The sequence below is a fragment of the Salmo salar genome, chromosome ssa08 (assembly GCF_905237065.1).
Source record: "Salmo salar chromosome ssa08, Ssal_v3.1, whole genome shotgun sequence".
Lineage (NCBI taxonomy): Eukaryota > Metazoa > Chordata > Actinopteri > Salmoniformes > Salmonidae > Salmo > Salmo salar.
The window spans coordinates 11,857,671-11,881,460 of NC_059449.1; the positions used below are offsets into that span (position 1 = coordinate 11,857,671).

General features: G+C 41.2%; 3 protein-coding genes across 8 annotated transcripts in view; 2 read left to right on the forward strand and 1 right to left on the reverse strand.

The window, feature by feature from the left end:
- LOC106602387 (scrapie-responsive protein 1) overlaps nucleotides 1–13,741 on the forward strand; it is a 31,273-nt gene extending 17,532 nt beyond the window's left edge. For 4 of the 5 annotated variants that reach the window (XM_045722722.1, XM_045722719.1, XM_045722721.1 and 1 more), the window contains 2 exons: nucleotides 11,799–12,056; nucleotides 12,728–13,741. In XM_045722722.1, the coding sequence (XP_045578678.1) occupies nucleotides 11,809–12,056; nucleotides 12,728–12,782 (303 nt within the window). In that variant the 5' untranslated portion in view covers nucleotides 11,799–11,808 and the 3' untranslated portion in view covers nucleotides 12,783–13,741. Of the gene's footprint in view, nucleotides 1–2,358; nucleotides 2,642–11,798; nucleotides 12,057–12,727 lie in introns of those variants that run through there. The other variant, XM_045722718.1, reaches the window with a different exon arrangement.
- Nucleotides 13,742–18,297: 4,556 nt separating this feature from the next.
- On the forward strand, nucleotides 18,298–20,508 carry hmgb2 (high-mobility group box 2). Its single transcript, NM_001139698.1, is given in 5 exon segments — nucleotides 18,298–18,336; nucleotides 19,126–19,287; nucleotides 19,461–19,612; nucleotides 19,701–19,875; nucleotides 19,989–20,508. Coding segments are annotated over 4 exon segments (645 nt in total). The 5' UTR covers nucleotides 18,298–18,336; nucleotides 19,126–19,137; the 3' UTR covers nucleotides 20,157–20,508.
- A 1,505-nt stretch (nucleotides 20,509–22,013) lies between these two features.
- Nucleotides 22,014–23,790, reverse strand: part of LOC106610172 (N-acetylgalactosaminyltransferase 7) — a 29,101-nt gene continuing 27,324 nt past the window's right edge. For both annotated transcript variants that reach the window (XM_014209363.2, XM_014209362.2), the window contains exon 12: nucleotides 22,014–23,580. In XM_014209363.2, the coding sequence (XP_014064838.1) occupies nucleotides 23,443–23,580 (138 nt within the window). In that variant the 3' untranslated portion in view covers nucleotides 22,014–23,442. The remainder of the gene's footprint in view (nucleotides 23,581–23,790) is intronic.

Sequence of the window (23,790 nt, forward strand, 5' to 3'; positions counted from 1 at the left end):
GAACTGGAACACTGTTGTACATGTCGATCCAGAGCATCCCAAACATGCTCAATGGTTGACATGTCTGGTGAGAATGCAGGCCATGGAAGAACTGGGACATTTTCAGCTTCCAGGAATTGTGTACAGGTCCTTGCAACATGGGGCTACGCATTATTATGCTGAAACATGAGGTGATGGTGACGGATGAATGACACTGCAATGGGCCTCAGGATGTCATCACGGTATCTCTGTGCATTAAAATTGACATCGATAAAAAGCAATTGTGTTCGTTGTCCGTAGCTTATGCCTGCCCATACCATAACCTCACCGCCACCTTGGGGAACTCTGTTCACAACATTGACATCACCCACACAACGCCATACACGCTGTCTGCCATCTACCTGGTACAGTAGAAACCAGGATTAATCTGTGAAGAGCAAACTTCTCCAGCGTGCCAGTGGCCATCAAAGGTGAGCATTTTCCCACTAGTCGGTAACGACGCTGAACTGCAGTCAAGACCCTGGTGAGGACAGCGAGCACGCAGATGAGCTTCCCTGAGACAGTTTCTGACCGTTTGTGCAGTAATTTTTCTGTTGTGCAAACCCACAGTCATCAGCTGTCATCAAACCCACAGTCATCAGCTGTCTGAGTGGCTGGTCTCAGATGATCCCGCAGGTGAAGAAGCCGGATGTGGAGGTCTGGGCTTGCGTGGTTATACGTGGTCTGCAGCTGTGAGGCCGGTTGGATGTACTGCCAAATTCTATAAAATGACGTTGGAGGCGGCTTATGGTAGAGAAATTAACATTAAATTCTCTAGCAACAGCTTCGGTGGACATTTCTGCCGTCAGCATGCCAATTGCATGCTCCCTCAAAACTTGAGTTATCTGTGGCATTGTGTTGTGTGGCAAAACGGCACATTTTAGAGTGGCCTTTTATTGTCCCAGCACAAGGTGCACCTGTGTAATGATCATGCTGTTTAATCAGCTTCTTGGTATGCTATACCTGTCAGGTGGATGGATTATCTTGGCAAAGGAGAAACGCTTACTAACAGGGATGTAAACAAATTTGTGCACACAATTTGAGAGAAATACGTTTTTTGTGCGTATGGACAACTTCTAGGATCTTTTATTTCAGCTCATAAAACTTGGAACCAACACTTTACATGTTGCATTTATATTTTTGTTCACTATACATCAAACATATCTACACACACTAGTTATAAAGCTCATATAAGTTTGGTGACTCTAACTACAAAGCAGGTGATGCCATCACAAAAACACATTTGGTTTAAAAAAAGTACTTTCTTACCTCTTGCTTCTTCATGAGGGTTGAGAACTAAACTGGGCATGTGCAGTGAGTCACATGATTCTAGCTTGTTCCTGGTTGGAGATATTGAGTATTACAACTATCCTGTGTTACAAGCATCCTTGGTCTCCCATACTTATTGAGCTATTATAGGCCAATCAAAATATAAAATTTGTTTTAATAAACTATTCTTGACATCAACCCATCTGATCCTCCAATGAAACAAGGCCCACCCATAGAAGAGCATGAAACACCCACTACAGTGCCAATTACATCATTAAGCATCATCTGCAAAATGCCATCTTTTATTGAGTATGATATACTTTCAGAGCCCCGAAAGGCCATTTCTCAGTTTTCGGTGGCTGTATAACACAAAGTAAACACCGCTTGATTTGTTTAAAGTGGAAACTGCAATGGATAAAACTGTACTGCCGTACAATAAGAAGCAATTGATTTAACACACTAAGTAGATTATTAAATTTGGCTGTGACGGATACTTTCACAGCCAACCAGCTCTATCAGCAGTCAGTGGAGCTCCTCTGCGTGTCAACAAGGGAAGGAGCCAAGTCAAGCCAAAGGTTAGAGCTATAGAGAAACGTTCATTTCCCATCCAACTGGTTCATTTACTGCATGCATCACTTGCGTTTCATTATATCCAGACAGACACTCCATTTAAACGGTACGAGAATCCACCACATCTGATTGCAACACTCACAGCAATTCAGATGCTTTAGAGAGTTTCAGTGAAAGGCAACATTCACTATCAGGCATTAATTCATTCGCTCTTGGATGGTTTTCTATTGAAATGCAAAATGGCTGATATACAACCAACCGGGGGGGGGGCAGTGCCCCTGTGACAACAATTTTGGACCCCTTGTGGAGATGAAATCTTTTTTACATAACTAATTTTTGCTATGTTCTTTTTTTACATCCGTTATTAGACAGTGGCAACGATGATGATTATGAACATGGTCTTTTGCCTGCTAATGCCTGCAATGCAGTGAAGAAAACGATATGACAACAATAACGTCTAATGTAACTGGTCCCTCTAACAGTTTAACTGGCCCCAGCTTGGCCCCCCCCCAGTTGAAATGGTCTAGAACCGCCACTGCGCTACCGTACTTGCATGTAAGCATGGCGTTATTTTAGTGCTTGTGCAGAGTGCGGACTTAATCAATGCCCTTGGTTATTTCTCTGGTTTACAGGCTGAAAGGAGACAGGGGAGAGATGGTCATACTCTTAGCATGGGGTAGAGTAGGGATAAAGACTCCTCTGTTTTCTGTTTTATACTTGCTAAATGTACCCGATGAAAACGGGTCAGAAGCTACTGCCGTTCCTGAGGAGAGCACTAAATAAGGTAGGGGCTAATTTAATCAGCAGATAATGTTATGAAATTGGAAATATAATAATGATGGGGAGTTATAAGTAAATTAACACTAGTTATAACTAGTGATGAATGATTCATTATTATAATTCGATGATTAAAAAAATAATCATTCGTTTTTGATTTTGGTTTGGATTATTTGGGTTGAATGCTGTAACAACACAGAATAAAAAAAGTACCGTGATGGTAGTGACTGCCCATTACTGCTTATCACTTATTAACCATAATATATTCACATTACTTTAATAACATATTTCAGTTGTTGTGTATATTTCATTTGTTTTATTTTATGATTGTATTATTTAAATCCAAGTCATCATCTCATCCCTATAGTGCTGCTGAATATTCTGTCTGACAAAATCACTAATTTGTATCTCTTCGGAGTAAATAAGGCATACTTCTATGACTGAATACGAACTTTCAATCACTTAGATCAGTGTTTTTCAGGTAGTGATACCCTGTCAAGCATCTTCTGCCGTTTACGGTAGCAGGCACAAAAGAAAGATAGACAGGACAAGTAGATGCGCAGTGGATTATGGTCATTGTAGTTAATTACTACGATTTACGCTCTGAAATATGTAGGATATTGGCCTGTTGGAAACTACAACTCCCTACTACATCAAACAGTTCAGGCTGGATCTGACTTATTTCTCGAGAAACTGCAATTTGTGCATTGACCTAACAGAAAAAAAGAATGAAATGGAATTCAAATAATTTAACCAAAATGTTGGTTAATTGCTCAGCACTAGTTATTACTGCAATGTACAGAAGTAAAGTATATAAGACTGCAATCATGGTACCGTGGAAATCTTTGCAATAATTGGGTTATGGTAATATAATTGAAATGCAAATAATATTGAATCTATTTCAAGCACAAGGTTTAATTATTTAGTGGCACAAGCGACATAGCAAATAGGCTGTATATATACACCAATCTTTGAAATAACAGATTAATGCAATATTTATGTCCAGTATCAATATTGTTGCAAACTGAAAAATGTTATAGAGGATGTCCAACTTATGCTAGGATCAAATTCTACAATCAACAATATCATAACAGTATGTGAATCAGGGTCATACTTAAAGTGTATTCAGAGTATGTACATCCTTTGACTTTTTCCACATTTTGTTGAGTTACAGCCTGACTTTAACATTTAAACAATTTAGATTTTTTTTTGTCAGTAGCCTACACACAATGCCCTATAATGTCAAAGTGGAATTCTATATTTTTTATTTTACAAATTAATACAATATTTAAAGTTGAAATGACTTGAGTCAAAAACTATTGTTATGGCAAGCCTAAATAAGTTCAGGAGTAAAAATGTGCTTAATAAGTCACATAATGAGTTGCATGGACTCACTCTGTGTACAATAATAGTGTTTAGCATGATTTTTGAATGACTACCTCATCTATGTAACCCACACATACAACTACAGTTGAAGTCGGAAGTTTACATACACTTTGGTTGGAGTCATTAAAACTCGTTTTCAACCACACCACAAATTTCTTGTTAACAAACTATAGTTTTGGCCAGTCGGTTAGGACATCTACTTTGTGCATGACACAAGTAATTTTCCCAACAATTGTTTACAGACAGATTATTTCACATTTAATTCACTGTATCACAATTCCAGTGGGTCAGATGGTTACATACACTAAGTTGACTGTGTCTATAAACAGCTTGGAAAATTCCAGACAATTATGTCATTAGAAGATTCTGATAGGCTAATTGACATCATTTGAGTCAATTGGAGGTTTACCTGTGGATATATTTCAAGGCCTAGTGTAACCAATGTGAAATGGCTAGTTAGTTAGCGGTGGTGCGCGCTAATAGCGTTTCAATCATTGACGTCACTCGCTCTGAGACTTGAAGTAGGGTTTCCCCTTGCGTTGCAAGGGCCGTGGCTTTTGTGGCACGATGGGTAACGATGCTTCGTGGGGTGTCAGTTGTTGATGTGTGCAAGGGTCCCTGGTTCGAGCCCAGGTTGGGGCGAAGAGAGGGACGGAACCTACACTGTTACACTACCTTCAAAAGAAATCAGCCAAGACCTCAGAAAAAAATGGTAAACCTCCACAAGTCTGGTTCATCCTTGGGAGCAATTTCCAAACCACGTTCATCTGTATAAGCACTAGTATGCAAGTTTAAACACCATGGGACCAGGTGTTTACCGCTCAGGAAGGAGACGTGTTGTGTCTACTAGAGATTAACGTACTTTGGTGCGAAAAGTGCAAATCAATCCCAGAACAGAAAAGGACCTTTTGAACATGCTGAAGGAAACAGGTACAAAAGTATCTATATCCACAGTAAAACGAGTCCTATATCGACATAACCTGAAAGGCCGCTCAGCAAAGAAGAAGCCACTGCTCCAAAACCGCAATGAGAAATCCAGACTATGGTTTGCAACTGCACATGGGGACAACGATTGTACTTTTTGGAGAAATGTCCTCTGGTCTGATGAAACAAAAATAGAACTGTTTGGCCATAATGACCATCGTTATGTTTGGAGGAAAAAGGGGGAGACTTGCAAGCCGGAGAACACAATCCCAACCGTGAAGCATGGGGGTGGCAGCATCATGTTGTGGGAGTGCTTTACTGCAGGAGGGACTGGTGCACTTCACAAAATAGATGGCATCATGAGGATGGAATATTATGTGGACATATTGAAGCAACATCTCAAGACATCAGTCAGGAAGTTAAAGCTTGGTCGCAAATGGGTCTTCCATATGGACAATGACCCCAAGCCTACTTCCAAATTCACCTTATTGTGGGAAGCTTGTGGAAGGCTACCCGAAACGTTTGACCAAAGTTAAACCATTTAAAGGCAATTCTACCAAATACTAATTGAGTGAATGTAAACTTCTGACCCACTGGGAATGTGATGAAAGAAATAAAAGCTGAAATAAATCATTCTCTCTACTATTATTCTGACATTTCGCATTCTTATAATAAAGTGGTGATCCTAACTGACCTAAGACAGGGAATTTTTACTAGGATTAAATGTCAAGAATTGTGAAAACCTGAGTTGAAATTAATTTGGCTAAGGTGTATGTAAACTTCCGACTTCAACTGTATCTGTAAGGTCCCTCAGTCAGACGCAGGAGAGCAGAACTGGGTAAAAACCGGAGCAGTTTAATATACAAAACCACCGGCATCCAGAATAACAACATATGGGTACAAAACCCGTCGCGCACCAGACAACAATGTGCACAAGCACTTACAACAAACAATTCCGCACAAAGACATGGGGGGAACAGAGGGTTAAATACACAACACGTAATGAGGGAATGAAAACCAGGTGTGTGGGGAAAACAAGACAAAACAAAAGGAAAATGAAAAATGGATCGGCGGTGGCTAGAAGACCGGTGACGTCGACCGCCGAACACCGCCCGAACAAGGAGAGGAACCGACTTCGGCAGAAGTCGTGACAGACAGAGTGAAAAGAAGAAAGCTTGTCCAAAATAAAATATGACAAAACATGCATCCTGTTTGCAACAACACACTAAAGTAATACTGCAAAAATTATTGGCAAAGTTATTAACTTTTTGTCCTGAATACAAAGTGTTATGTTTGGGGCAAATCCAATACAACACGTTACTGTGTACCACTCTCCATATTTTCAAGCATAGGGGTGGCTAATAAGTTACAAACAATGCAAATAAACTAACAAATGTGCAACCAGAGGGGAAAAAAACTCTGGACCACCTTTACTCCACACAGAGACGCATACAAAGCTCTCCCTTACCGTCCATTTGGCAAATCTGACCATAATTCTATCCTCCTGATTCCTGCTTACAAGCAAAAATTTAAGCAGGAAGCACCAGTGACTAGATCAATAAAAATGTGGTCAGATGAAGCAGATGCTAAGCTATAGGACTGTTTTGCTAGCACAGACTGGAATATGTTCCGGGATTCCTCTGATGGCATTGAGGAGTACACCAGATCAGTCTTTGGCTTCATCAATAAGGGCATTGATGACGTCGTCCCCACAGTACCTGTACGTACATACCCCAACCAGAAACCATGGATTACAGGCAACATCCACACTGAGCTAAAGGCTAGAGCTGCCGCTTTCAAGGAGCGTGACTCTAACCCGGAAGCTTATAAGAAATCCCGCTATGCCCTCCGATGAACCATCAAACACGCAAAGCATCAATACAGGACTAAGATCGAATCGTACTACACCGGCTCTGACGCTCGTCGGATGTGGCAGGGCTTGCAAACCATTACAGACTACAAAGGGAAGCACAGCCGAGGGCTGCCCAGTGACACGAGCCTACCAGACAAGCTAAACTAATTCTACGCTCGCATCATGGCAAATAATACTGAAACATGCATGAGAGCACCAGCTGTTCCGGAAGACTGTGTGATCACGCTCTCCGCAGCTGATGTGAGTAAGACCTTTAAACAGGTCAACATTCACAAGGCCACAGGGACAGACAGATTACCAGGACATGTACTGTGAGCATATGCTGACCAACTGGCAAGTGTCTTCACTGACATTTTCAACCGCTCCCTGTCCGAGTCTGTAATACCAACATGTTTTAAGCAGACCACCACAGTGCCTGTGCCCAAGAACACTAAGGTAACCTGCCTAAATGACTACCGACCCGTAGCACTCACGTCTGTAGCCATGAAGTGCTTTGAAAGGCTGGTCATGGCTCACCTCAACACCATTATCCCAGAAATTAGACCCACTCTAATTTGCATACCACCCCAACAGATCCACAGATGAAGCAATCTCTATTGCACTCCACACTGCCCTTTCCCACCTGGACAAATGGAACACCTATGTGAGAATGCTATTCATTGACTACAGCTCAGCGTTCAACACCATAGTGCCCTCAAAGTTCATCAATAAGCTAAGAACCCTGGGACTAAACACCTCCCTCTGCAACTGGATCCTGGACTTCCTGACGGGCCGCACCCAGGTGGTAACGGTAGGTAACAACACATCTGCCACGCTAATCCTCAACACAGGGGCCCCTCAGTGGTGCGTGCTCAGTCCCCTCCAGTACTCCCTGTTCACTCATGACTGCACGGCCAGGCACGACTCCAACACCATCATTAAGTTTGCCAATAACACAACAGTGGTAGGCCTGATCACCGACAACAACAAGACAGCCTATAGGGAGGAGGTCAGAGACCTGGCCGTGTGGTGCCAGGACAACAACCTCTCCCTCAACGTGATCAAGACAAAGGAGATGATTGTGGACTACAGGAAAAAGCAGACTGAGCACACCCCCATTCTCATCAACGGAGCTGCAGTGGAGCAGGTTGAGAGTTTCAAGTTCCTTGGTGTCCACATCACCAACAAACTAGCATGGTCCAAGCACACCAAGACAGTCATGGAGAGGGCACAACAAAACCTATTCCCCCTCAGGAGACTGAAAAGATTTGGCATGGGTCCTGAGATCCTCAAAAGGTTCTACAGCTGCACCATCAAGAGCATCCTGACTAGCTGCATCACTGCCTGGTATGGCAACTGCTCGGCCTCCGACTGCAAAGCACTACAGAGGGTAGTTTGAACGGCCCAGTACATCACTGGGGCCAAGCTTCCTGACATCCAGGCACTCTATACCAGGCGGTGTCAGAGGAAGGCCCTAAAAATTGTCAAAGACTCCAGCCACCCTAGTCATAGACTTTTCTCTCTGGTACTGCACGGCAATCGGTTCCGGGGCGCCAAGTCTAGGTCCAAGAGGCTTCTAAACAGCTTCTACCCCAAGCCATAAGACTCCTGAACATCTAATCAAATGGCTACCCAGACTATTTGCATTTTATCTATGCATAGTCACTTTAATAACTCTACCTACATGTACATATTACGTCAACTAACCGGTGCCCCTGCACATTGCCTCTGTACCGGTACCCCACCCCCTCCTGTATATAGTCTCACTATTGTTATTTTACTGCTGCTCTTTAATTACTTGTAACTTTTATTTCTCATTCTTATCTGTGTTTGTTTTTTAACTGCATTGTTGATTAGGGGCTAATAAAATGTGATTTGTTTTGATCATGTTATGGGTATGCTTGTAATACTTAAGAACTGGGGGGGGGGTTCGGGATAAAAAGAAACGGAATGGAGCTAGAGCAAAACCTGGTTCAGTCTGCTTTTCACCAGACACTGGGAGAAGAATTCGCCTTTCAGCAGGACAATAACCTAAAACACAAGGCCAAATCTACACTGGAGTTGCTTACAAAGAAGACGGAGTCTCAACTTACTATTGAGAGTTAGAATAGTACAATTGGTGCATTTTCAAAATTTGGTTGTGTATCAGTAGTTTTCCTCTTCTTACATGTCACTCACTGACAGTCACTCAATTAGTCCATATCAGTTAACATTTTGAAGATTGGTAAATTAGTCTAGTTAGTCTAGCCAGCTATATGAACTTTTAGTAATCATGGCTGAATTACGTGCCCAGGAGGCCCCCATTGATTTCATTATTCACGCTCACTCAGATATCATATCTCTTAAATGTAACTAAATGTAATCTAAAATGTAATCTACATAATCCCCAAAATGAATTATTTATCATGAGAGGGCCATAAGTAATCCTGCACACTCCAAGAAAGGTTCAAATCTCACCTTTCTGATAAAAATAGTTATAAATTGCTGAGGTGTAGTCACTTTTGAGGACACAAGCTCAAGTACACAAGTAAAAATATGATCCTTATTTTGTATGTATTTCCTATTCAACAAAACTGTATGAATAACGTTTGAAATATAGTAGAATGAAATTATAAAACGAATAACTATAAGATTTCACCTTCCTTATATCTGTAAAAATACATATTTGTATGTCTAGTGTTAGATAAAATGTGCAGGTTTCTCTTGATCAAAACGTCTGTCCCCACCGCTGTGAATGTCACACAAGAGAGCTCTAGCTTGGCTTCCTGAACTTGCCTTTCATCTTACTATTGTCTGTCTAGGACAAACAAAAGTGTTTTTTGTTTAAAAACTATTCATCTTTTTAGATTACTGTGATAAAATTGGTTATAAATCGGTCTCTGAATGTGCTCGAGCAACGAAACCACTCTATCCTGTTGCGCTACGATGTCAGGATTTTAAGGCATGTGCTTTCTTTGTTAGCGGCTGTGACGCAGAGCTGCCAACTAATTTTCAGGTTAAGTTGCTAGAGGCAGGTTGATTTGTTGTTAGCAGTTGCTAAATGGCGTTGTGATGTCATTGCGTGATAACGTAAAACTGCGTCACAATAACGTTATCAAATTGACTGGCCATCTCTGCAAAAAAATATGATTTGACATTTGTTCAGGTACAGACTCCCACTCTTTTCTGTACTTCTGGCTTTACAATTTTGATTGATGTTGTTGTTCAAGATCAACCATTCGTGACCAACTATATTCATTGGGTTTGTCTCGTCGAACCCGTGCTACTGCTGCTGCAGTCAGCCAAGAATGATTTGCAATTTGCTGAAATTCCTGCTGGCCTGCTGCTGCCTGTGCACGAGCTGAGCGTCTGCTGCTGTTGTCACTCACAATGCACTTTTGCAGTCAGGCACATGTTTTGTGACTGTGTGTGACAGAGAAAATAGTTGTTGTGTCATTTAGAGGGAAAATGTGTGCATTTTAGCATTTCAGTCATTTTTCAAAAGTTGCTAAAAGTTCAAAATACATTTTTAAAAGTAGCTAAATTTGTTGCTAGGTGCTGTTTGAAAAGAAAGTTGCCAGGGTAGTCTGAAAAGTTGCTAAATCTAGCAACAAAATTGCTAAATTGGCATCACTGCTGTGACGTATGGTTTAGCCAGGAGTTGATAGACAGTCGGAAGAGCGAATTAAATGGTAGGAGGGACAACCCAGCTTCAAGTGGTGTCAGATTTCACATCTTCAACAAAGATTATGGATATACTGACAAGATACACGTCCCGCTGTCCTAACAATGGAAGTCGTTGTCCACAAAGCGGCACAGTCGGCTGTCTTAGATCCCGCCTATTCTTTCTTTGGATTGGTGGATACATCTCATTATTGTAATCTCTTTTGAAATTTCGATGAGGGTTGTTGACGTCAACCGCCTGTATTCAATGGAGACAGACGCTACACTACCAGCCTCATGCAATGAATATGCATAGCCATCTCGACACAATTTAAAGTGTTTTTTATCAAAATTGCCGGGATGTCACGTGACCTACTTATATCAGTACACTCGTAACAATTTAAGCATTAGGAAACTATTATTGGATGAAATAAACCTACCGTAGAAAATAAACCATATATTTTTTGGTTTACCAAATTTGACACTCTCTCATTGACCTCCATTCAAAAACTCTTTGCTTGTTGGGCGAAACAACGCCATCTACTGAAAGGAGATATCTTTCCGCCGAGTTGGGCCTCTATATTCCTCTTCCTCTCTGTCCTAAATCACACATGCGGAAGAGATACACTAATGAGTCGTTAAGAACCCGCGTTACAGTTCGATGCAAGCCATTTCGATCTACGGTGTCCACAGATCCATTTTATAAGCGAGAGTTTCGGTCGGAACCGGTACCAGAACCACGCAGGTCCTCTATACGTGGGACTTTAACATGGCATAAGTCATGGAAAAATGTGTACAATTGCTGGAAATTAGCTTTAAACTGCAAACATTTCTCCACAGCCCATAGCAAAATGTGTAGAATTGCAGGACATTGCAATAAAAAGTTATGTAAAGTAAACATACTTGTTTGCGTTTTGTTAATAAATAAATAAATAAATATTCTAACAGATCCCTCTGTACATATTGAAGTTTTTCATCTCGGTGCTGAGTTAATGTGAGTTAATGTGTAGTGGCAAATTGTAGAACTAATAGGCTACGTGTTTTGTTGATCAACTGAGGTAAATTAAGTTACAGCAACCAATGTGGGTACATTTTTGTCTGTATTTGCTCTTCTCCAAATAGCATTTTAGATTTGTTTTATTTGATAGAAATGCAATAAATAAACTTTAACTTTAAAAAAATGTCCCTCCACCCCCTTTGGACCTTACTAAAACTCAGACCCTGCCTATGGCCCTAACGGGAATATATTTTGTGTGGGTTGGATTTGTAGTTAATGTTAAAATGTATTTATATATTAATGACTGGGGTGACTTTGGAGACATTCTAACCAATTATATACTTTATGTCGTCCTATTTACAGCTTGATCAAAATGAAGGCACTACTCATTGCTGCTATTCTCTTGGTTGGACTATTGGCAATGGGCAGCGAGGCCATTCCATCAAACCGCTGGTCCTGCTACAAGAAAGTCTTGAAGGACAGGGACTGTCGCAATGTTGGAATCTCCAACGGAGTTGCGACCATGCGACCCATCGATTCCCTGCAGAACCATTTCTGGGAGGGGAACAAATGCGACATGGTGTGCTACTGTAACTTCAGTGAGCTCCTCTGCTGCCCAAGGTACAGCAATTCCATTCTCCGCCAGTAGGCGTCGCCCATGTTCAGCACACATATACAGTCTATGTTAATACAGTTCGGGAACAGTGGATGGCTCTGTGGAGCTGTTATGTGCACTGTAGGCCGAATGGAGGCCGGCGGGAAGTTAGGCGCCAATTATAGTTGGGAACGAATTGGATCCAGTCACAGGCTGCCCAGTGAACACTGCCTACATTGTGATTATCATAAGCCACCTATTAATACAGTCAGGCACGTGTGCTGTGATGTGGAGTTGACTTTTGTTTCACTGGTCAGTTAAAAGGTCATTCGTGCTGTTTTTACGTCATGGCCTTTGCTCATGTAATGCAAATACGCTATGGCTAGACCTATGCATTTTGGCTCTGTTTTTAGTCAGCTGTTGACTACAGAGAAGTGTTTTTCCTTTAAAGAGGCACTATATGCCTGGAAATCAAACAGGTATATGGAGCTTATCAGTTTGCAATCACAGTTGATCAGTTTATCAATTGAAAATAATGCCATTCTTGACTAGATGCTTCCTTCATTAACTAGGCCATTCTCTCCTGAACCACATGGTTCATCCACTAGAAAGTCATGGACAGTTTACCATAGTCTTGGATTCCAGGCTAATAGGGCAAAATACTAAACACATGTTTTTATTTTTTATGTTGTTCCAGGGATGTCTTCTTTGGACCCAAAATCTCCTTTATAATTCCATGCAAAACCATCTGAGCCATCAGTCGATTGAATGGACAGTGAACACGGACGGTGCAATCTTCTGAATTGAAACAAGAGTAAAGAGTAAATGGGGCCAACGGGGATGGGCCCATCCAATCCGGACTGCAGAATTACATGCATTTCATTCTTCACTTGGAGACAGCTACAACAACAACAACAAGTTCAGAAGGCTGGAGCTAAAACAAAAGCACAAGCTTTGAAACTGAAAAAAAGAGTCCCCCCTTTCACAATACCTGGGCCTACAAATAAAATGCATTATTTTCAGTCTCAAATACAGCACCCAGTATATTTATTATCTGTGAAGACAATTCAATAAATGCAGCCCGTGTCCCACCTTTGCCAAGGTTACAGTTCAACACTTGTATACCTGACTTGGCAGACCCTTCATTTGGCATTCGCAATGATGTGACACTCCCCCATTATCTACACCCAAACGTAAACCGATCTCACTATTTGGCAATAGTTGTAGTACAGTAATACCACGAGTGTGCCTTTATATTGAGTTATTGCACATCCAAAAATATGATTCAATAGTTAATAGTATGCCATTCTTGAGAGACATTGCATTTTATATTCAAGGCTATTAAATGTCATAAATGTCAGCAGGATCATAAAATGTGATGTTGTGATGAGCTTATGAAGCGTGATTTTACATGGATGAAACAAGTAGGCTGTACAACTGTATTGTAAATGTCTTTGCAAAAGGATTATAGTATTGTGTGTGTTACTAGGCCTAACTAACTAAGTCGCTCTGGATCAGAGCGTCTGCTAAATGACTAAAATGTAAATGCAAAATGTAATTAACATAGCACTACAGATCACCTAGACTGGTGGAGCTGTTTTAACAAGTTGTTCTACTGCTCCATGACATCTCCCTGTACTTATCCAATGATTTTGTATCAATTACAACACTGTATGTGAGAATATTAATAAACAGATCGGTTTGAGTGTTATTTTGCCTGCAGGCCTTACTTGTTGTATTATGAAACCACCTTTGTAGCTATGTTTCCTTTGTGAGCTTGTTATGTTTCAGATTGTTTTTGATAAACTTGCTTTTCAGTCAGTTACAAAACATCACTGATTAATACTGTTGTAATTAGAAGAGATTGTTCTTCTGCTCTATGTAAACAAACTGAATTATAAGGCTCTTGAGTGGGTAAGATTTATTCACGGATTCACTGTTATTCTCCTATTTTATACAGTCACCAATAATAGATTCCAGTAACTGTAGAATAGGCCCACAGTGAAGGATGTCAAATCGCACAAATGCATCTCATCATTATATATATAATTTTATAACTAATTATATATATATATTTTTTTCTTCCTTTATTTAACTGGGCAAGTCAGTTAAGAACAAATTCTTATTTACAATGGCGGTCTATACCGGCAAAACCCGGACGACGCTGGTCCTATTGTGCACCGCCGTATGGAACTTCCAATCACGGCCGGTTGTGATACAGCCTGGAATTAAACCAGGGTGTCTGTAGGGACGCCTCATGCACTGAGATGCAGTGCCTTAGACCGCTGCGCCACTCGGGAGCCCAAAGTACTTCACTACTTCAGTGTGAAGTTCAAAGTCAACACACATAAACCACCCATAAACTGCTATCCTGTTTTTCCCCTATGTCTAAAATCATATACAAGTTGAGACAAATCAATCCACTGTTTGCAATGTAACTCGTGCGAAAAAGTCAGTACTGAGGATGGTAATTGGAGAGGAATCGAGCCTGCACTCTCCTGCCACCTTTAATACCTATGTTTGACACCCTGTGGATAAAGTCATCTGCTTCCCACAATGAGGATCCAGTATGAATAGGATCTCGGGTCCAGTGAGTATGTGAAAGGGTGTTTTGTCAGTTGGGCCCATTGGTAAACAACTGGGGGGCTTACAGTTTTATGCTAATGCTGATTGTCTTGTCAGCTCCTTTTGCTTGTGAGGCTATGTGCTTTTACTATGGGGCTGGGTGAGAACGGCTATGTTGGTGAGGCTAGAAAGGAAACCTTGAGCATCTACTTTACATCTTTTGTCTTGTGGCCTTATCTTTCATTTGATATCTAACCATTTGGTATGCTATTTGTCCACATTTACTATAGGTTAGCCACAACTTCACCTCTGCCAATATTTTTTTACAGTGCTTAATTGTGACTTTCCAATTTTCCCAGCTAGTGGTGTAGGCCTCTGGGGTGGCTGGTAGCCTATCAGTTAAGAGTGTTGGGCCAGTAACTGAAAGGTCACTGGTTTGAATCCCTGTGCCGACTAGATAAAAAATCTGTCTGTGCCCTTGAGCAAGGCACTTAACCCTAATTGCTCCAAGGTTGCCATCAATAATAGCTTATCCTTGGCTGTGACCCCACGATCCAAGGTTGACGCTGGGGGAGTGGGATATGCAAAAATCAAATTTACAATGTACAGGTGTATAATACACACTTGTACATGTGTGAAATAGGACAAATGTAAGGACCAACCTAATTATAATTAATATTAGTCACTTGTTGGCAAGCGTAAACAAGGGCCTACTATGTCATAACATAAACATACTACTATTTTGGTGCTATGGAATGAGAATAAAAACTTTACTGTACTGGGAGATCCTTGGACCTTCTAGGAATCTTCCTCTCCAAGTGCAGCTGCTATGGCGGCATTCAACATAGTGGCAACATGGACGCTCAGCCTCATTGACACTAGAGCAGCTGAAGCCTGCAGGTGAAAAGACACTCGCAATAAATCTTGCCATACAACCCCAACAACACTGTTTACTTTTTTCTCCTCCTGACACACAACCCGGTTTGAGCTGAACTGCTCCAGTTCCGCTGAGGCCCTGGCTGTGAGAATGCAAAACAGAACAGGAGGAATGAAGCAGGGTTGTGACTTGATGGAGTACAGCTACGACCGGAAGTTACTTTTCAAACGCATAACCAGTTAGCAGAGCATTATAGCTAACTCTAACCCTTTTTCTAACCTATCCTAAATCCCCTAACCTGCTAACTTAATTCTCCTGACCTGCTGCATAAATTCTCCTAACCTGTTACGAAAAAAGTCACTTCAGGTTGGAACTGTATAGGCTAACACCTAGTTTCTACCATGAAGCAGCCTGACTGAGAGAACAACAGTGAAGACGGCTGAAAATTGCTAATGCTAGCAACAAAGTAGGCCCTTTTCATTTTTCAAGAGAAGTGCCATCGGTTTCTTTTAGGCTTACACTCTTACAAAAAGAGTTCCAAAAGGGTTCTTCGGCTGTCCCCATAGGAGAACCGTTTCTGGTTCCAGGTAGAACCCCTTTTGGTTCCAGGTAGAACTATTTTGGGTTCTATGTAGAACCCTCTGTGTAAAGGGTTCTACATGGAATTCAAAAGGGATCTAACTGGAACCAAAAAAGGGTTCTTCAAAGGGTTCTCCTACGGGGACAGCCAAAGAACCCGTTTAGGTTCTAGGTTGCACCTTTTTTCTAAGAGTGTAGAGCAAAAATAAGTTTTCCATAAATGATTTAGACATTGAACTACTACTTTAATGTAGTAAATCTAGAAAGCTGACCACAACAATAGACCACCAAGCTCGAGCTCGCCACAACACCTGGACTAATTAGTTATAAAATGGGTACATTTATTGCTGATGCATCAAAATAGCTCAGGTATGTTGCCTAGTAGGTCTATCTGAAATTGCAGCTAAGGACATGGGGACAGTAGCTAGCAAACACACATTGATGCTGCGATAATGTACATCAATTTGTGAGAATAAACATACTTGTCTGTAGTATTGAATGCTGCACTGATTGATTAGGGGAAAATTATCATGCTGGCTGCAACCTGGTCTCAGAGCATTACGTATTATTCTGTACCCTCTATTTGGTATGATATGTTTACATTCGTGTGGTATGTATTAATATGTGGATGTCCATCATCCATTTTGTATGATATGTTACGCGTTACAATTCATATTATATTTAACAAATGCAAACGTACAATATGTTACGAATTTGTGAAATGAATATGCGAAACATACAATATGTTATAAATTAGCAAAGCATATGATATGCTATGAATTCTAGCTAGGTGGCTAATGTTAGCTAGTTGGCTGATGTTAGCTAGGCTAGGGGTTAGGATTACGTTTAGCAGTTAGCTTAAAGGGTTAAAGTTAGGGTTAGCTAAAAGGGTTATGGTTAGGTTTAGGGGAAGGGTTAGCTAACATGCTAAGTAGTTGCAAAGTAGCTAAAAAGTAGTAGTAGTTGAAAAGTTGCTAATTAGCTAAAATGCTGAAGTTATCCATGATGAGATTCGAACTCACAACCTTTGGGTTGCTAGACTTTCGCATACCAAAAGTAACATATACTAATTTGATTTACCCGGATTTACGTATACTATGTTACGTCTAGTATATGAGACCAGGCTGCAACAATAGGCTAGGCTATAGGCTTAACTAGGCTATATAAAGCTACTACTAGGCCAATATTGCAACGATATCTTGATTTAATACTGTTTGAAAACAAAAGCTTCAGTCGCGTGGCGTGGCTTTACATTGCTACAATGTCTGCGGCTCGGTAGTACAACACAAAGCGTGGGCGCACACTGGGGTCGCATCCGCACGCAGCTGACAGCTGTTTCCCTGCTGGCCTTTGTGCTCTTGTTCTACGGTTATGGTGGAGCTTGCTGTTACATTTCTGACTGGCTAGATGGACACTTGCACATGGAAACATTTGAGCATTTAGAAGAGCTCAGGCAGAACGTATCAATGGCTGTGTGGGGTCTTTCTGTAGTAACGTTGTAACACTGTCTGAAATATTGAAAACGTTTTACACCTTTACATGAATACATACATGTTATTTGCATTGCATATTGAAATCTAGCTCAAATGTCTGCGCATGTTGTTGCTCAAATCTGATTGGCTTAATTTTGGTGATTTTTTGGGGGTAAATTTTAGTTTAATTTCATGATCATTCACCTTGATTACTGGCATCTGTTATCTCGCAGCTCAAACATTTTATTGTGTTTTTATTTTCATCAATAACTGTTCATTTCTATTGTTTCCTAAATTATCTGATGGGCTAGAAATGGCAACGGATCCTGTTAATATGATCCTTGAGACGTCACTACCACCCCCATTGCAGTTAACATTTTAAATAGTTACGGTAGGTTAATAGTTAAGGTTAGGTAAGGTTAAAGTAAGGGTTAGGGTAGGGACGGCCCAATGTTCTTGGATAGCACTGACCCAGTGGGAACGGGCATTCAACACACAACCCCCTTCAAAGCGTTTAGGCTTTTGGCGCCGTCTATTTTAAATCCCCACTCCGGCCAATCACATGAGTTTGCCATTGATCCGCCACAGACAACCATGATAGTCTCAAAATATAGACATTCAGCCAATCCAAACAGCGTTCATGCCCTGGGTCCCAGATTCAAATTGAAATGCGTAATTTCAGCCAACCGTATATGACAAGCGGGAGGAGCTCTAAAAAACATTATTCAAGTTTGTGCGAACTCTCTCCCACTCACAAAACAGTGCGAAGGACTTTACATTGGCACTCATTGTACTTGTGTGGCTGGATAATAGGTGAGTAAGGGAACTTCTACGCCTATCAAATCTTTCGTGATTTTCTACATGTGAAGTTTGTTTTTGGAATGCTTTTGAACTTAAGGCAAAACCTCTCAAATGCTTACTGAAGAATATATGTGGTTAACTATTTTACTCAACTAAGCCAGCGAAGTTGGGAAGCGCGCGCTGTGATGCAGTTGCTATTTAGCTAGCGAACTTGATGCCCTAACACATTTTTAAAGAATGTATTGTTCTGGTCGTAGACAAGAATGTTCAGTATAAGGAACATTTTAAAAGTTTTCCGTGCGGAAAATACTTTTTGGGTACTTCTTTCAGACATAACATGCTAACATCGTGCTAGGTAGTTGGAAATGTTGCACGATGCATTCCATACTTGCTGCCATTGACTGAGCTAGCCTAGCTAGCGTCGTTACTAGACTAACTTCGATCAGCCTTGCAGAAATGGTTTAGGTAGCATTTCGGTGTTTATTTATGCCTAACGGGTGTAATTCTGATTACCCAATTTATCATTGTTTAAATGGTTTGATTCTACTTATTGCATTTGTTGGGAGACTTGGTTTAGGCGGGAAACAAAATGGAGGGACGCTTATTGTCCTAGCCGTATAGCCACAATGAAGCAGGAACTCAATCGGATTAGCGCGGTTTCGCGTCCTTGGGCTGTCCGTGGAGTGGTTTGTGGCTTGTTTACTCGCTGGTACCATCCGAATACAAGCCTTTAGCGTTATTTATATATTTTGAGATTTTCAAAAAAAAAAAAAATCCTAATATTTTTTTTCCCTTTTTCAGAATATAGCAGCCATGCCGGGTAAAGATCCTAATAAGCCGAAAGGAAAGACTTCTTCCTATGCGTTCTTTGTTGCGACGTGCCGGGAAGAACACAAGAAAAAACACCCAGGAACTTCAGTGAACTTTTCCGAGTTCTCAAAGAAATGCTCAGAGAGGTGGAGGGTAAGTTCTGACTCAGCGGCCGCCATGTAAAAAATTGTTTTTTTCCGGGGGCAGGGGGCGGGGCAAAGCGTGCCTACGAAATAGTTAGCAAATCAATGTGTCAAATGGTGGGGATTTGGCGCAACATGGCTGCTGCAATGAGTGGTGTGACTAATGCAGTTTCTCTTTTCCAGACCATGTCTGCAAAAGAGAAGGTGAAGTTTGAGGACATGGCCAAGGGTGACAAAGTCCGTTATGACAAGGACATGAAGGGTTATGTGCCCCCCAAGGGATCCAAGGCAGCAGGAAAGAGAAAGAAGGACCCCAATGCCCCCAAGAGGCCACCGTAAGTACTCCACCTATACAACTGTATCGATTTCTGTAGTGTTCAGATTTTGGAACTAAATGTGTTCTCAACATTCGATCCCCAATAGTTCTGCATTTTTCGTGTTCTGTGCTGAACACCGTGGAAGAATCAAGGCTGATAACCCAGGCATGGGCATTGGCGACATCGCCAAGCAGCTGGGTCTGCTGTGGGGTAAGCAGACTCCCAAAGACAAGCTGCCACACGAAGCAAAGGCCGCCAAGCTGAAGGAAAAGTATGAGAAGGTAAGGTCCACTCCAGAACCACTTCAACTATCACTTATGACCGACTAGAACCGTTGTCGGAGACTCGTCATGAAAATCAAGTCCATTTTTGTTAACTGAATTGTTTGTTGTAGGATGTTGCTGCCTACAAGGCTAAGGGAGGCGCAGGTGCAACTGCTAAGAGTGGCCCTGGCAGGCCAGCTGTTGGCAAGAAGGCAGCGCCCATGGATGATGACGATGATGATGATGACGAAGAGGAGGATGATGATGACGAAGAGGATGATGACGAGGATGACGACTAAACTGCCTGGAAACTTGAGCTGGAGTATTTGCAAACCAATGTGAACCTTACAATGTAACATTTATAGCATTTTGGATTTTTCAGAACATGTACAGTGATGTGCAATGGCTGCAATAATGCATACAGGGGTCATATTGTGCTGTCTTGTAAATTAACAGCTCTTATTCTCAAAGCACTGCTTGTTTTGTCTTTGGATGGTGGTATGTTCTTTTCCGCCCTATATTGATATCGTTTCCACTGCCGTTTTTAAGAAATTCAAGAAAATGTGTAGACGTTTGCGACCCATTTTTAACGTGGAGTTTCAGTGTAGAATGACTTCTTTTTATAATAAAATTTTGTTTTGTATATTATGATTAACTTCCTTGCCTTGTTGATGACAAGTTAGATTAGACAACTAGTCCAATTCAGAAGTTTTTTTTCCACACCCCACTAACTAGTCTTTCAGATCTGATCATTTAAAAGCCCACTTGCTATGGGAAAAATTTCTGAATTGGCTGTGTAAAAGCAGCCAAATGTACTCCATGTTGGTTAGCTACTAGTTTCAAGGTAGTGACCTATTACATTGCACTAAAACTTCAATGATATAGCAATTCATGAAGTATACTAAATAAATGAAACATGTTGGGTTTCATGAGCTGAAATAAAAGCTCATTTTGTGTATTTCTACCACCAAGATAATCCATCCACCTGTCATGTGGCATATTAAGCCAATTAAACAATACATTAAAGGCCGCTCAAATGTGCAGTTTGTCAACACAATGCCACATCTCAAGTTGGGAGTGCAGTTGGGCATTCCTGCTGTCAGCATACCAAGTCTAGCAACCCCTCAATGTTCACTTCTCTACCATAAGCCACCAAGTCCAGCTCTATACTATGGGAAAGGGGTTTGCTGATGTCAACAGAGCTGGGTTATATGGGGAGGCATAAGCTACAGACAATGAACTGCATTTTATCAATGGTAATTTGAATGCACAGATTGTGATAAGATCAAGGTCCATTGTCTTGCCATGTTTCAGTATGATACAAGGATCTGTACACTCCCAGTTCTTCCATGGCCTGCATACTCACCAACATTCCGATCATCTATGCAACGGAGATGTTGCTCTGAATGAGGCAAATGGTCACACCAGATACTGACTGGTTTTCTGACCAACCAATGCATATCTGTATTCCCAGACATGTGAAATCCATAGTTTAGGGCCTAACGCATTTATTTCAACTGACTGATTTCCTTATATGAATTGTGAAATTGTTACATTTATATTTTCAGTATGAACTCATGTTTTACCTTTAACTAGGCAGGTCAGTTAAGAACAAATTCTTATTTTCAATGACGGCCTAGGAACAACTGCCTTAATCAGGGGCAGAACGACAGATTTTTACCATGTCAGCTCGGAGATTTGATCTTGCAACCTTTTGGTTACAAGTCCAATGCTCTAACCACTAGGCTACCTACTGCCCAATTATACTAGCTCGCTGTAAAGTTGACTTTCACCTTTGGTTGTAGACCTTGTGGTTACCAGCTAACAAGTCAATAGGGCACAGATGGTCTGAGGGAAATGCATGTCTCAAATCCACTGCAGTTGGAGTGGTTGACATATGGCCAGACAGGGTTGAGGCATTTTCTTTTGGATAGATAACATACAAAATGAGACCATGTTTATCTGGGGGAGGGGTGAAGGCCCCAAAATCTGGGGGATTTAGTGTAATCAGACCTGAACACAAGGTTGAAGGTTCAAAAGATGCATGAATACAATAGGCCTATCACAACATAGCTGCAATTGAGCATAATAAAAAAAGAGCTGGAGAAATATACATTTCCCTATAAAATTGTAATTTCAAGGAAATGGGGCAAAAGTCGTTAGTAAAAAGGTTCAATTTATTGCCATGACGAGTACAGTTCGAGCCAATATTTTCTTATAAGTTAGATATGTACACCTTCATCCAAGGCTCACTGCATAGCTCTGTTTTAGAAATAAACCTATTTACATTATAAAAATGCATACATATCACATCATACCCCAAAGAAAACACATTTTTTAATTTTGCTTTGAACAAAATGGTGTCTGATTCTGGTTGCTTTGTAGTCATCATTCAACAACATTTACATACCAAGCTGGAAATATATAAAAACAATAAAAACAAACCCTTTATATAGCCATTTGAAATTCACCAGTTACAGCTAACATGTTAAATTCAAGCTTTTGGAATTTCACTGTGCCTAAGACCAACATCATTGAAGTAGTAAATCCTTTCAAAACATCCAGTGTTCATGAGTGGACTTATCCATCTAGCCTGGTCCCAGATCTGTTTGTGCTTTCTTGCCAATTAAACACCTATGGGTCATTGTACAAACAGATCTGAGACCAGGTTATAATCCATTGCAGTTTTCAAAAACAGGATTCTTAAAAACCTAGCTAGTGGGCAGTTTATGACACGACTACTAGAAGTGGTTTTGAATTGTTGAATGTTCAATTCTGCACATCGATTAATGAATCCGCCACCAATGTTTTTTTAAAGTTAGAAAAATTCTCCGACCCCTGAGTAATAGCCCAAAGACCCCAATAAGATGTAAAGAGCGAGAGAAGAGCAAGAACGTGTAAACATCTACAACTGAAAAAAGGTCCATTATCCAAGTGTGTGTGCGGAGGAGTATCTTCCGTGGGACATGGTTGAGAGAGCACAGCATCCCCTATATAGTGCATTGCTTTTGACCAGGGCCCTCCAGTAGGGGTGTAATTTCAGCTAAGCCTACACAATTTAAAAACTCTAAAAAGCTATTATTTGGAGAGAGCGAAAACAAGCAAAATTGACTCCAGCCATTATCACCTTAGTTGTAGCTTCATTCCCCAGTCAATAAGGGACTTAACTTCCTACAAACATGTCATACAGCAATTAGCTGCTAAGCACTAGCTCTGCACCGGGATTAAAAACGAGTTAAGTTCCATAGCCATCTACAGCAATCTTCCACCTCCGCACTGTTTTAAGACAAAAAAACTGCCTCAGCTCAATGTGCTCTAGCCGCTTAAACTGCATTTGCCATTTAATGGGGATTGGAATGACTTCAGTAGCCCATTTTAAAATAGTTGGTGTATGTTGACTGCCATACACAATTGACACCCCTGCCCATAGGGCTCTGGAAGTAGTGCACTATATAGGGAAATACTGTGCCATTTCAGACGTACACAACCTCTCAATGCAGCAGACAGTTGAAGTGCAGTGTTCGATGCCCTATCCTATTGAGTGAGTTCCAGTAGGAGTAAAGTACCCTCTGTGGGGCCGTAGCTTTAAACCGCTACAATATTGTTCATCTCCCACTTTTGTGTGCTTTTGCTGGTGTCACAGTCTGCGATGAAGACCTTGTGGAGGACGTCTGACCGGTCCAGGCACCTCCCCGTGGGGACGTGGGTGAACCTGTGGAGGTCCTGGGAGGGAAACGAAACAGTGAGTTCACTTAAACTACATATACCCTCACACATACATGCTAATACGCCATGTACAGCAGTACCATCTCAAGCTGTAGCGCGATAGGGAAAACTCATAATACTGTATTGGTAACAAGGGTGAATTCTCTTTCCAACTGTTTACATCTTATGAAGCAATCATATATTGAAACAGTGGCACCAATCTAAGGA